Source organism: Durio zibethinus, chromosome 2, assembly GCF_047325235.1.
Source record: "Durio zibethinus cultivar Kanyao isolate XHJ-2024 chromosome 2, ASM4732523v1, whole genome shotgun sequence".
In the NCBI taxonomy this organism is placed as follows: Eukaryota; Viridiplantae; Streptophyta; class Magnoliopsida; order Malvales; family Malvaceae; genus Durio; species Durio zibethinus.
Window position 1 is genome coordinate 12,525,669 of NC_143163.1, and position 13,302 is coordinate 12,538,970.

At 30.3% G+C, this 13,302-nt stretch overlaps 2 protein-coding genes across 9 annotated transcripts; one reads left to right on the forward strand and one right to left on the reverse strand.

Moving 5' to 3' along the window:
• Nucleotides 1–223: 223 nt before the first annotated feature.
• LOC111309292 (uncharacterized) lies at nt 224–5,553 on the forward strand. 8 transcript variants are annotated; one of them, XM_089750432.1, is made up of 10 exons: nt 224–571; nt 651–763; nt 894–952; nt 3,487–3,540; nt 3,795–3,880; nt 3,960–4,020; nt 4,108–4,172; nt 4,262–4,367; nt 4,716–4,804; nt 5,107–5,553. In XM_089750432.1, the coding sequence occupies exons 1-10, from the start codon at nt 447–449 to the stop codon at nt 5,258–5,260; spliced, it is 912 nt and encodes a 303-aa protein (XP_089606558.1). In that variant the 5' UTR covers nt 224–446; the 3' UTR covers nt 5,261–5,553. The 8 variants fall into 8 exon arrangements, with proteins under 8 accessions (XP_089606558.1, XP_089606561.1, XP_089606562.1 ...); XM_089750435.1 differs by having other exon boundaries at nt 225–571; nt 3,795–3,850; XM_089750436.1 differs by lacking the exons at nt 224–571; nt 651–763; nt 894–952 and adding exons at nt 960–1,321; nt 1,457–1,526.
• A 3,994-nt stretch (nt 5,554–9,547) lies between these two features.
• On the reverse strand, nt 9,548–12,881 carry LOC111308458 (nuclear cap-binding protein subunit 2-like). Its single transcript, XM_022906782.2, has 8 exons — nt 12,746–12,881; nt 12,422–12,645; nt 12,184–12,322; nt 11,958–11,991; nt 11,640–11,750; nt 10,887–10,940; nt 10,688–10,794; nt 9,548–9,846 (listed from the first exon to the last, which is right to left on the reverse strand). Exons 1-8 carry the CDS (start codon nt 12,839–12,841, stop codon nt 9,778–9,780), a joined length of 834 nt encoding a protein of 277 aa, XP_022762517.2. The 5' UTR covers nt 12,842–12,881; the 3' UTR covers nt 9,548–9,777.
• Between the last annotated feature and the right edge of the window lie 421 nt (nt 12,882–13,302).

The window sequence follows — 13,302 nt, forward strand, 5'->3', positions numbered from 1 at the left end:
AAAAATTTCTTTGTGAAGTAGTCGTTTCTATATATTAATTTGCTTACAAAGATTCTTTTCTTTCAAAAAAAGAGACAAAATTAGCTACCAGCATGGACTTTTAATTGTAACAATTAGAGTTTAGATTTTAATGTCAGTAAAAAAAAAAAAAGGAAGAAGATGGATTGGGCCTGATATTGGGCTGTATATTACAAAAAATTATCCAGTTGAAGGAAAATCATCTTCCCGCTGCTTTTCTTGTCTCTACTTCTAGGGTTTAACTCTCCATAAACATCAAATTTAGGGGTTTTGTTTCTGATTCTCTGAAAGAAAGAAACCGCGTACTAAGTACTAATACTCTGCTTCTCTGAACATTCATTTTTATTGAATTAATTATAAACCCTAAGCCCAAACAGGAACAAGAGAGATAAAGAGAATGAAGGTGAAAGTAATATCATGTTCCACTGATGAATTCACACAGGAACGAAGCCAAGACCTCCAGAGGGTGTTTCGTAATTTCAACCCCAGCCTTCGAACCCAAGAGAAAGCCGTTGAGTATGTCCGCGCTCTTAACGTCGCCAAACTGGACAAGGTTAAATATCGAACTTTGGGATTGAGTTAGTTTGGTTTTATTTGAAAATCGCTCACTATTATTTGATCACTTTGTTTAGATATTTGCAAGACCCTTTTATTGGAGCTATGGATGGGCATAGCGATTCCATCAAGTGTATGGCCAAAAACCGAAATTACTTGAAAGCAATTTTTTCTGGTTCTGATGATGGAGGTAAACATTTTAACATACTATTTTTATTTTTTTTTCATTTTTATCTCTTTAGTACCAAATACCAATGCCTTCATATGAGTAAGTAACTGCAACTAAAACTTCTGATTTTTTATCTCCCATCCTTTTTCAGATATTCGTTTTTGGGATTTAGCTTCCAAGTATTTCTACACCTCTTTGATTGCAGCTTTGGTTAGTTAGGATCTTAATATTTGAACTCCCCCTCCCAATCTTTCATCAAATGATTAAATAAATTAGAGCTTTGAAACAATGCTATTAACAATTACTTTCTTTTTTTCAATTTCCTCATAGTACTACAATGATGGTAGCAATAGTGGTTTCAAGATCAGTTTAGTAACTCATTTATTCTTCTCCATTAATGCTTTTGTGGTGGTTTCATACTGTTACTTTGTTATTTAAAATGCACTGTGATTTACATATTTTTGAAATTTTGATTCAAAGGCAAATAGTTTGCCAATTTCCTGGTCACCAAGGTGCTGTACAAGGTTTGACAGTATCGACAGATGGAAGCATTCTTGTATCATGTGGAAGTGATTGCACGTAAGACATAAATTTTAATAGTTAAAGTTTATTTCCAGCAGGGAGTGAATGCCGATTAAGCTGCAACTTAAATAGTTGTACTATCTCAAATTATCACCTAAATTTTCTCACTCCTTTAATCTGTACATTTTTTAGTGTTAGGCTCTGGAATGTTCCTGATGCTACTCTTGCAGATCTGGATAACCTTTCTGATAATTCAGCCAAGGTATGTCTCTTTATATATTCTTGTATTTCTGCAAAGAATACTTTATAGTTTAATTTTTTTTCTCTCCAATTCCTACCCTAAACCCTAGCACTTCCTCTTTTTACTTTCTATCTTCCCACCTTTTTACTTTCTATCTTCCTTGACCAAGAATTCCAGTGCTATCATTCTAAACTAACTAAAACTGGTATTTTTCAACCACTGGCAGTTTATGTTTGGAAGAATGCATTTTGGTAAGGATCATGACTTGCTAGAAAGTATCTTTGTTCTTTTAGCCTTTTCACCTTATGGGCAGTAGTTCGTGGGTTCTTCTCCTCTTTCTTAGGTGTGAACTATAATCTTTACTCTTTTTCAGGGCTGTTGATCACCAGCAGGATGGTGATCACCTGGTGCTCAAGTAGATATATGGAATCACAATAGGTTTTGATCCCAACTTGTCTTATTTTTTTACATTTTTTTTTACCCTTCAGCAGTATGCTGATTTATTTATTTATTTATTTTATGAGAATGTGGCTTTCTGTAATTAAGTCTCAGCCAGTGAACACTTTTGATTGGGGAACAGAGACCACAATATCTGTTTGATTTAATCCTGGAGAACCAAATATTTTGGCAACATCAGCTAAGTATACATAGAAGCCTGCACCTAGATCGAGTATTATGTGGTTAACGCAATTGGTTTGTGATATAACGTTGAGTTCAAACCTCTCAAATTTTCTAATCATCGTATGCTTCATCCTAAGTTAAAATAGACGACTGAAACAGAATGATAATGTTCTGCTTTCATCCCTTGAATCATATATTGAAGATAAAATTAGGAAGAGGTAGAGTGTAGTGAGATCCATAATGTCAACTAGCTTGTTTTGTAGAGTGACCAAAGCGGTGTATCCTTCCAATGATATATTTGGCTACCATAAGGTTCTCATGACTCTTTCTATGCTATTTTGTGATCTTGTTTCCAAGACATAGCAGCTAGGAATAGTGTCATATGCTATTAATCTATGCTTTCCAGTCACAATAGATGGTTAGGTAGTTGAAAATATGTTGATTTTTTGTTTATGGTCAATTCTTATTTGAAGAAACACGATCTTTTATAATTGATCTTGAATTTGATTTATGCTATTATGTAATTTAAGGGATTTTTATGGGTGATAGTAGTATGTCATTAACTCTTGAAATAGGCTTCTAGCTAGCAGTTTTCAATTTAATGCTACTTTTAGTTCATATTTTGCATGAAGTTAAACTTCTGAACCTTAAAGTTTGAAGCTTGGTTGTTAATATAATCTGTAAATTAAAAGAAAATTATTCAATGTGGTTGCCAATTTGTTTACATAAAGCAATTAGCTATGTAGATTGATGTGCATTATGCATTATGTAGTCTGTCTTTGGTAATTTGATTTATCTTCCCTACCTTTATTTTATTTTGGGGAACTCGGTTGCCCTCCTGAAAATGCATTTACTCATTTACAATGTTTTAGCATGTCATACAAAGAGTATATGATTATTTACATCCATTTTTGTTTTTAATGACCGGAGCATAACATTATATGATTGCGGATGTCATCCCCTGCAAGGAAAGTTATCATGAGGGTAATTCTGGACACATTTGAGTTTGAAAACATGGAATCCTTATTTTTTGCTTGAAATGATAAAAATCATATCATTTTTATTGCAAATCTAAATTTTTTTGCTTCTTTTTATCCATTATAAATGGTAGGTTATTGTCCTTAGAAAAGCTGCAGAACTTGTTACATTTAGACTTAATAAATTGGAATGCAATAGAGCTTAGCAAATATAGCTTTTAGTGGTTGTTACTTTAAACTTTGCATTTAAGGATAGCTTTCCAACAATATGTATGCATTTTTTGGTCAATAACAATTTTTATTGCATATACTGATAGCTTTCCATCAATATTAAAATCAGCACTTTTTCACAGGCAATCTGACTTGTATCTTCTTTTTTACAGACAAAAACCAATTCTATTGCTTGGAATCCAATGGAGCCTATGAACTTCACTGCGGTAAGGGGAAACAAGTTGAAGAGTCTTTCCATGAAACATATGTTGACATTTTCTTATATGAGCTTCTAGGATGTTTAAGATTGATGCCAATTCTTCTCAGTAATTGATAAATTTTGCAGCATTACTCCCCCACCCACCCAAAATAAATAAATAAATAATACAGAGAAGAAAAGTAAGAGAAAGGAAATGAAAGAAAAAAGGAACAAAACATTTGTTCAAGAAATCTCTTTCATGAAGAACTCTTTTAAATGCAGGCAAATGAGGATTGCAACTGCTACAGCTATGATGCTAGAAAACTGGACGAGGCAAAGTGTGTGCTCAAAAACCATGTTTCTATAGTGTATGACCTGTTTTTAGGCTTATTCTGGTTAAGTAATCTATTTTCATGAAAATATTAATTTCTCACCTTTTCCTTCCAGAATGGATTTTGATTTCTCACCAACTGGTCGAGAATTTGTAACTGGATCTTATGATAGAACAGTGAGCTGTCTTTCTTTCTTTTTTCTTTCAATTTTATGAGGATTGTTTCTATTCACCAAGGATGTTGTTGGTTTCTTCTATATACAGGTTAGAATTTTTCAGTATAATGGTGGTCACAGTCAAGAAATCTACCATACAAAGAGAATGCAAAGGTTCAGTTTCCAATCATTTAGATAATAAGGATCTTTCAGTTTATTGAGTCTGTTTTCTTTATTTCTGATTGTTTTTCCTCTCCTTTTAGGGTATTTTGTGTGAAGTATAGCTGTGATGCCAGTTATGTCATTTCATGTAGTGATAACACCAACCTAAGGCTCTGGAAAGCTAAAGCATCAGAACAATTAGGAGTAGTAAGAATCTCTTGATTTGACATCACTCATTGGAATTTCTACATTTAAATCATATTTCTTAATGCAAGCTAACTGAGAAATTTGTTGAAACTGTCTTACCAACTGAGAATCAACATTTATAACAGAAAGTATGTGGCCTGTTTAGGCTTCAAACACAAACTACAGTATTTATTTATTTCATAATTTTCTTCGGATTCTAATGGTTGCATTCCAAACTCCAGATGATTTTAAGAGAGATTTCTTTACATATTCATTGTTGCATTTCATCCAAGATGTGTACCTGAAAAGAAATTTCTCTTGTTGCATCTCACCTAAAATTCATAACTATTCTTCTTATTTCTTATGCAGGTACTTCCAAGGGAAAAAAAGAAGCAGGAATATCTTGAAGCTCTTAAGAATCGCTACAAGCACCTTCCTGAAGTCAAGCGTATTGTGAGGTAAAATTGAAATTGAAGAATTCTCATTTCTTAACCCATGACAATTTCAAAACATGCCCATATTGCCCTCCCTTTCTTGAGGAGTTCCCTTGGGGTGGGCATTCAAAACTATGCACTAGGAAATTTATTTATCAAGCCTTGTTCTTTTCTTTCTAGTCTTTTGACATTATATTATATTTTGTTTTCTTTGTAAGATGATAAATGAACTTAAGAGCAGGAGAAATTTTCAAGCTATATTTAATGAGAACAAATGATCTTCGTATTAGGTTCTTAATGCTCCTGAATTGGTTATGATTATGCAGGCACAGGCACTTACCAAAACCAATTTACAAGGCCGCCAACCTCAGACGCACAATGATTGAAGCAGAAAGAAGGAAAGAACAAAGAAGAAAAGCTCATAGTGCTCCTGGAAGCATCGTGACTAAGTCAATTCGTAGAAGAAGAATCATCAAATAGGTTGAGTGAGTTGAACATTAACTTATCTCCAGGAACTATGCTTTGCACATCAATCATCCCTACACATCTGCTGTTATCTGTAGTTCAATGGCAGTAGACTGCAAATCCCCAAGTTCTATGACGTTTGCTTTGAATCCTCAGCTGAATGTTGGCTGTAGCGAGATGAAGCAGGATCTTTTGTTTTTTCTTACTCTATCTTAACAGTTTTGTCACACAAAAAGTTGTTGATATTTTTGTAATTGGAATGTTTATCATAATCTAGTTATGAAAAATGGATACTTAGATTCCTTCAATTGCAGTTGGCTTTTGCTTTTCTCAATTCTCTTCTCCGTTTTGGCTATTTGTATCCAATCATTGTCTCCACCATCATAAGGTACTCGTTTTTTTGGTCAACATAAATTCTATTTTGATGCGAGAGTTGCTTTCTTGACGGGCCCAAAGTTAGTTAAACGGATGTAAAGAATAAACATTTGCAAATTGTTTCCTTTCTTCTTATCAATGCTCATAAATTATTTAAATTTAACTCAAATAAAACTTAAATAAAATTTAAATTCGATTTGATTTGATTATTATCAAATCAAATTCAAGCAATTTTATTGATTGAACAAACATAATTTAAAATTTTTAATACTCACTTGAGTGACTTACAATCTTAATTAAATTTTTACTTTTTATTATATATTTTTATTGTGTTAATTAAAAAATTATTATTATATATACTAGTTTTAAGTCTATGCATAACACAAGATAAGTAAATTAATTATAATTTTATTACATATTATATTATTTAAAATCATTTAATATGCAGAACTTGGTTTTTGTATTATAAATTTATAAATTTGTGAGATAAACTTGAATTTTCTTTTTGCATCTTTAATATATGAAAATAGAATACATATATTTTCAAAGAAAATAAATATTGTGAAATAATTGTTATATATTATTAATGATTTAAATTAATAAAGATCTAATTTCTACACAAATATATCAAGAAACATCATAATAAGATAATATATTAAAATATTATTTCAAATTTCCAATTATCGAAATATATACTCGATGTAGAAACATTTACAGCTTTCTATCAACGAAAATGAAAAAAAGAACGCTTATAATATAATTATTAAACAGATACAATACAAAGCACAAACCAAAAAACAATTAATTTTATGCAGATTTTTTTTGTTAAAATTGCATTTTGCAATTCTATACCAAATAAAATTGCATTTCATTACTCTTTCTTAATTTTTTTCTTCTTCTTCTTTTTCTTGATTTTTTTTTTATTTTTTTTTCAATTTAAGGCTAAATAAAATACATGTAAGGAGATTAATGAAAAAAAACACATCAATATGCTACTAAGAAAATGATTGAAATATATGATATTAATTTTCCATACCCATTCTTTTCATTGAAAATGTATTTTATAAGCTTACCTCTATATTGAGCTTTGTCATTACTTTTTCAACTACCCATGCTTTGAAATAAATTCTTTTAATTTTTCATTGCAAAAAGAAAAAAAAAATAAAGCATATATAATATTCATGAAATTTGAATCTCTTCAAGGGTTTGAGCCTTTTCCTCGTGCATTGAAAAAGAATTATAACAAAAAATCCAAAAATATTATTAATATGAAAGAACAATGTAGATTAATGTAAAAATGAATTGCAAAACCCATACACAACAATGAAATATGAAGCTTGTAAAATAAAGTAATTCAATTCACAATTATATTTACGTATATTAAAATGAGTTGAGAATAAAATTATTTTATTAAAAAGAATTGAGAATAAAAATTATTCACGCATGATCATAAAAAAATATTTTTTTTTATTCAATTCTCACTAAATTAACGTACATATAGTGAGATTTTGCTAGCTTAAGACCAAAAAAAAAAAAGGATATAAAATATTTCCAAAACATGATCGTGGAAAAAAATAAGCAAATATTTTGGTTTTCTATATTTAGGGTTGCAACAATTAGTTAATTGAAAAATACATTTTATTTTATTTGAATCAAATATGGCTGTATCAATTAATCAAAAATCATTTTTTTACATGAAAACCTAGAAATATAGTACCGTTAATTACGCTTTGATTATATTTTCTTAAAAAAGTAAATATAATTAATTTAATCAGAATCAAATTAATTAAGAATTAAAAATAATTAAGAAAAAGATTTATCAATAAAATTAGTTTCATCAAGATCAAATCAAATTAAATAAAAAACATTAAGTAATAGGTATATGATAATTATCAAGGTTTTCCTGTGTTAAAAAAGCTAGACTATCCAATAGGATAGTTTTTTTTTACCCAAAATTTTTATTTTTATATATCTTATATAAATATAAGATATTTTAATTAAAAAAAATATTGATTTGTGGTTTAGTAAATAACTAAATGTTTAACAACAAAACTAAAAAAAAAAAAAAAAGGGAGAATGGAAATAAAAATGCAAAAGAACATGTAAACTATAGTAAAAATGTCAATTAATATCAACATTTCTTTATCTCAATACAGAAGGAAAAAAATTAAAAAAAAAAATTTCAAATATACAAAATAAAGCAAGTCATGCTATAAAACAACAACAAATCTGCTATATAATTAGAAAGAATTACTCTATCATCGTTAAGTATTTATAGCCTATAAAAAAAAAAAGAAAAAAACAGATTTCGCACCAATAGAAAATGGAAAATGCCCTAAAACCTGCACATTTATCAAATCAAAAAAAAAAAAAAAAAATCAAATGTTAGATAGCAAATAGGTATCATTTATCAATTGTATATGCTAACTACATATATTGTAGAAAACCTGGAATTAACAAAGTTCCCTTAACCAAAAACAATAGTGTATATCAAGAATATTACAATTACTTGGGTCAAAAGGAGAAAGTTAGCAAAAAGTGTACTATAACGAAATTGCATAAAAAAAAAGTGTAATATTTTTCAATTTTAGCAAAGAAGATAAACAAGCCACTTGCATTTGACTTATAAGATAAATTAATCAAGTTTGAAAAATATTGTATTTTTTGTGGTTACACTTAAATCTTCAAGTTGGAGGCGAAATTTCATGAAATATTTGAGAATTTTTGCATCAACCATGACCGAACAAATAGAGATAAAAAATTATAAAAAAAAAAAGAGATACGAAGTGATAAAGATAATTATTTTAATTCAAACTGTAAAAATATTGTAAACAATCAAATTAAGTTTTCATTTTCATTACATGATAAAGGTAAAAAATTAAAACTAATCAAAGCACTCCTAATTTGAAATATAAATTATTAAACAAATACTAAGTGAATTAGGTGGGTGGAGCTTTACCTAGATGCAAAGCCAATGCAATTGAAAAATAGCCTCTCATGCAGTTTAACATATCAAGATGCCCTATTTATAGTAGAAAATTTTTATGGGTAGAACATAATCAATAAAGAAGCTTTATATAAGTTCTAATTGCATATTCATTTAGGCATAATTTATATAAAAAAATTTAGGCATAAGTTATGCAAACCAATTATAATGAGATTTTTTTTTTTTTTTTTTTGAAAAAATCTCGACTTGTTTATGTTTTTGTTCCGAAAAGTCCATACCCATAACTTAAGATTTGAAATTTTATATTGAAAGCTAATGTTTATTGAAAACTAATTTGTTAATAAGCTCGTAAATATCAACTAGAAGAAATAAAAAAATATTCACCGTTAATGTGCTTTCTTCTTTAATTTTAATTTTTTGTATTAATGATCAAATTAATCATAATTCACTCACAGAAAGCAAGGATATTAGATATTCAAAACAAATATATGTAATTCATTTAATTAAAATAAATTATTTTTAAAAAATGTATTAAATTAAATTAAATGTGTTAATTAATAAACACATAGCTCTAACGTAGAATATCCAACATGTTAAAAAAATAAATATCCACATAAGACAATTATCATTTTTGTCAACGGCTTTAGCTTTTTATATATTTATATAATATATTTATTTAAACTCAAATACAAATAATTTAAGTTAAAATTAAATATGAGATTCAAATTTATTTTTTTTTCAAAAAAACAAGTTTATTTGAAAAAGTTCAAATAATTTAATTTTTATTTAAAATCAAATTCAAACTTAAAAATTAAAAATCAATCGAATTCAAATAAAATTTTGAATCGATTTGAAATTTCTCGATTCAACCCGAGTACATCCGTACCATGGAAGTTCTTGTATTATCAAAATGCTACAAAGAAAATTCATCCGGAGTGAACCGCTAGAATCAAGGCCATCACACTAGAAAGAACAATAGATGGCAAAGAAAAGTAAAAAAGGACATCAATAGTTTCACCTTTAAACATACAACAAAAGCCTAAAACCAAGATATGAGACAGCAGCAGGCAGGATTTGCTGCTCATCAATAGTAGCGTGAAAACTCCATTTTGTCCTAAATATTGTCCAGCACCTCTTACAAAATACATAAAAATACCAAATGTTATTCCAGATATTACACTATATATATATATATATAAATCCATTAAGGTCATTGTTTCCGATCATCTTCATCCTCATCATCAGAATCACCACTCTCCCGGAAACGTGGATTCTTCTCCTGTTGGGTCAAAATAGAGGTTTAAAGCATGCAACAAAAAGTATTGATTATACAATTTGTCATACAAAGTGAAAAGGAAATGGAGATTTGAAAATGCAATTAGCATCCTTGCATTTTTTAATCTTTTTTCCTTTTAATTTTCTCCCTTTCCCATATTGCATTTTTCCTAAAGCTTATCTATTTCCATCCCAAACTATCTCCTGACTAGCAGTGTTAATAAGCTAATATACTCAGTGAATTACTCAAGCTTGGCTCGTAAATCACTCAAACTTGACTCCAGCAATGCTAAGGCAAGCTCAAGTTTGAGTAGCTTGAATTATTGAACGGTTCGAGCCTAGTATCTTAATGCTCGGGTCAAGTAGCTCATGAGCTTATTCAAGATTTTTTATTTTAAAATTTTTTACTATATATTAATATTATATATAGATCATTTTTAATTATCTATGAATAACTTTATCCTCGGTATATATAAGAAAAAATTAATTTTCTCTCAATTTGAGCTTGAGCTTGAATATTCAATAATCGAGTTTGAGGTCAAATATAGTAATTGAACTTGTAAATTTTACTAGGTTACGAGCTTATTCAAGTGAGCTTGAGTAGCTCAGTTTCCATCTCGAATCGAGCTCGAGTTAGAAAAATAGATCTTGATCGAACTCAACTTGAACTTCAAGCAATGACCTTCAAGTTGAGCTCAAGACTTTTAGTGTTTTGGCTCGACTCGACTTAATTACACCCCTACTCCTGACAACTAAAACAAAGGAACAAGTGCAAGTAGGGGATACCAATAATTCAAAATTTATTGATCAAACAATAAACTCTTCATAGTGCTATTAAGCATTACCGGTCTAGAATCATGGTCTGAATCTCTCCTGGGTTCATGATCTGAAGTTCTCTTTGAGGACTCGCGTGCATAGCGGTCATCATCTCGATGTCGCTTCCGATGGTAATCTACTTTATGGACAATTAGTCAAATATAGGAATGGCTCAAACAAACATATATATAACAAGAATAATTAGACATACTATTCAAAGGTATATACCTCTCCCATGACGATGAGAACCTCCATGGCCATGGCCACCACCATGCCTACCATCTGCACTTACAAGATGTCAGTATGTTTATCTCCTTTCTGAGCATATTAACACCCAAAACAACATGAGATGCACATTAATGGACAGAAAAGCCTATAAGCAACTAATAAGTTAAATGGTATCCAGGAGATTGACTTCAGTACACAGGATCAATCACACAGGGATCAAGTGATATCGGTAATGAATTTTTCTGGTAAACTGAGAAACAAAAGAAATAAATATACCTAACTGCCAAAAGCACACAATCTACAATCTATCAAGAATATGATCATAAGTACAGTTTTGCCAAATATGTTCCTAATTTACAACACACCTCAAAGGAGAGGGCAGGCATTTCAAATAGACCTTGAACCTTCCTTTCTGCTGATTATCATTTTACAGTTTCCGGTTAAAACTATTTGCTTCTCTTTTTCTTGGCTCTTTGATATATAGCATGTAGTCTAAGGATGTACTATTGTACCAACAGGAGTACGAATAGTAGATTTGACAAATCATATTAGATTCTGCCATCTAAACTCATTTTCAAACATTGCTAGTAAAATAAATAAACTTGCAGCATTTCTCCAAACTAACCAGTGAATGCCCGTTTCTCTCCCACAAACATTTAAAATGAGCAATAGGCAACCTTAAGGCAAAAGAAAAAAGGAATAATTCTAACTGACAAGCTAGAGATCCATTTCTAACAGTCATTAGAAACTCACAATGTGCAGGCACAACGGGTGGGAATGAGCCCAGTGACCCAGCACCATAATCTACAAGCTGTCTTTGCGCTTCCAACTCTCTCTGAACTAATTTTCCGTAGCCACCTCTGCGTAAAGCATGTTAAGGGAGAAGACCATATATATAGACAAAAAGACATGCTGAAGAGACCTCGACTCTTTAGATTTGGAAACAAGTGATTATCCAAAATTATGAATCAATATTAGACTTCATTATTCATAAATATGCATCTTTTGTGTGTCTGAACAATATAAGAAATTATGAGCATCAAAATTCAACAATAAAAGCCGAAAGGATATCAGGATCATAATCAGTTCGATATTCATCTCGCACCTGCAAAAATATAAAACTAAATCAATTCATATACTAGAAATATAAATTTGGCAACACTCTCCATCTCATTTTACATATCTTAATTCCATAATATACAAGTCCAAAACTATACATCCAATTCGAAGACCTTCTCTTTAAAATGTGCATTTGGTCAAACATTTGTAAAATTGTAGGCACAATAAAAGAACTCACTTGGCCACCACTTCGACCACGGCCCCATTGCCTTCCTTCAACAAAACCCCAATCAAAATCTACACGAATCGGACGGTCGTCAAGAATTGTCCCACTAATGTATTTAACGGCATCCTCTGTATCTTCCCTAGAATAATACCTGATGATGAAGAAAAAAAAATCCAACAGCAAATTAATAGCTTTAAAATAAAGACAAAGATTAACATGTTCTAGGGGGAAAAAATGAACAGAGAGTTACAAGACAAAGCAAAAGCCGCAAGGTGTTTTAGAGTTCTTGTCGAGGCCCATGATTATTTTCTTAATTTCACCGGCTCGTGAGAAAAGCTCGTAAACTTGTTCTTCAGTTGTGTAAAAAGACATGTTTCCGATATAGACGGTTGTGGAAGTAAGGAGTGCTTGCTCGAAATCCTCTTGCGTACCATTAAATCTTCTGTCCCGGTACGCTGAAAGCTTAGCTGGGTCCTATGATTTAACCCCAACCAACACCCAAATTTAAATAATCAGAAAAAAATTATCACTAATAAATACCTTTTGAAAGAAGCTGGGAAAGTGAATAATATACCCTGAACAGAGAAGCCATTGCCTTCTTCAAATGCTCCCAAAAAACCGTATTTTCTGCAGGTTGAGGTTTTGCCCTTGATAAACAGTACAAGCGCATAACCCTTTGCCTTTTGCAGCGAATATTGGGCCGTACGTATAAGAAAGGTTTGTTGAGCCTTCGGCCCATTTTTACCCACTTCTGCTTATTTGGTTCTCAAGCTGTATAAAATTGGTTTATAGTGGGGATAGTAAGATTAATTGTTATAATGATAAAATTAAAAATAAGATTAAAATTAATTAGATATCAATCTTTGTCTTAATGCAAAATTTTTTTGTGTGCGTGTACGAGATACGGAATCTTACAATTTTCCTAGGATGTATTATAAAGATAAAATTAAAAATATCTAAATGTATTATGTTTGTGTTTACGTACCGAATAAAAGAGATTAAAAGTTATGCATACAAAAAAAAAATTATAATTTGGTGAAAGATTAAAAACTAATATTTCTTTTTCTTCGATTCATGCATCATAAAATTCCAATTTCATGCTAAAAAGATAAAAATACTAACCAATAGAGA

Coding starts and splice junctions, on each gene's coding strand:
- LOC111309292 (XM_089750432.1), top strand. CDS start 447: ATGAATTCACACAGGAACGAAGCCAAGACCTCCAGAGGGTGTTTCGTA. Junction 953..3,486: donor CCTCTTTGATTGCAGCTTTG/GTTAGTTAGGAT, acceptor TCTTTTTTACAG/ACAAAAACCAATTCTATTGC. Junction 4,173..4,261: donor CATACAAAGAGAATGCAAAG/GTTCAGTTTCCA, acceptor CTCTCCTTTTAG/GGTATTTTGTGTGAAGTATA.
- LOC111308458 (XM_022906782.2), bottom strand. CDS start 12,841: ATGCGCTTGTACTGTTTATCAAGGGCAAAACCTCAACCTGCAGAAAAT. Junction 11,751..11,957: donor TCGAACTGATTATGATCCTG/ATATCCTTTCGG, acceptor AACATGCTTTAC/GCAGAGGTGGCTACGGAAAA. Junction 9,847..10,687: donor CAGACCATGATTCTAGACCG/GTAATGCTTAAT, acceptor TTGACCCAACAG/GAGAAGAATCCACGTTTCCG.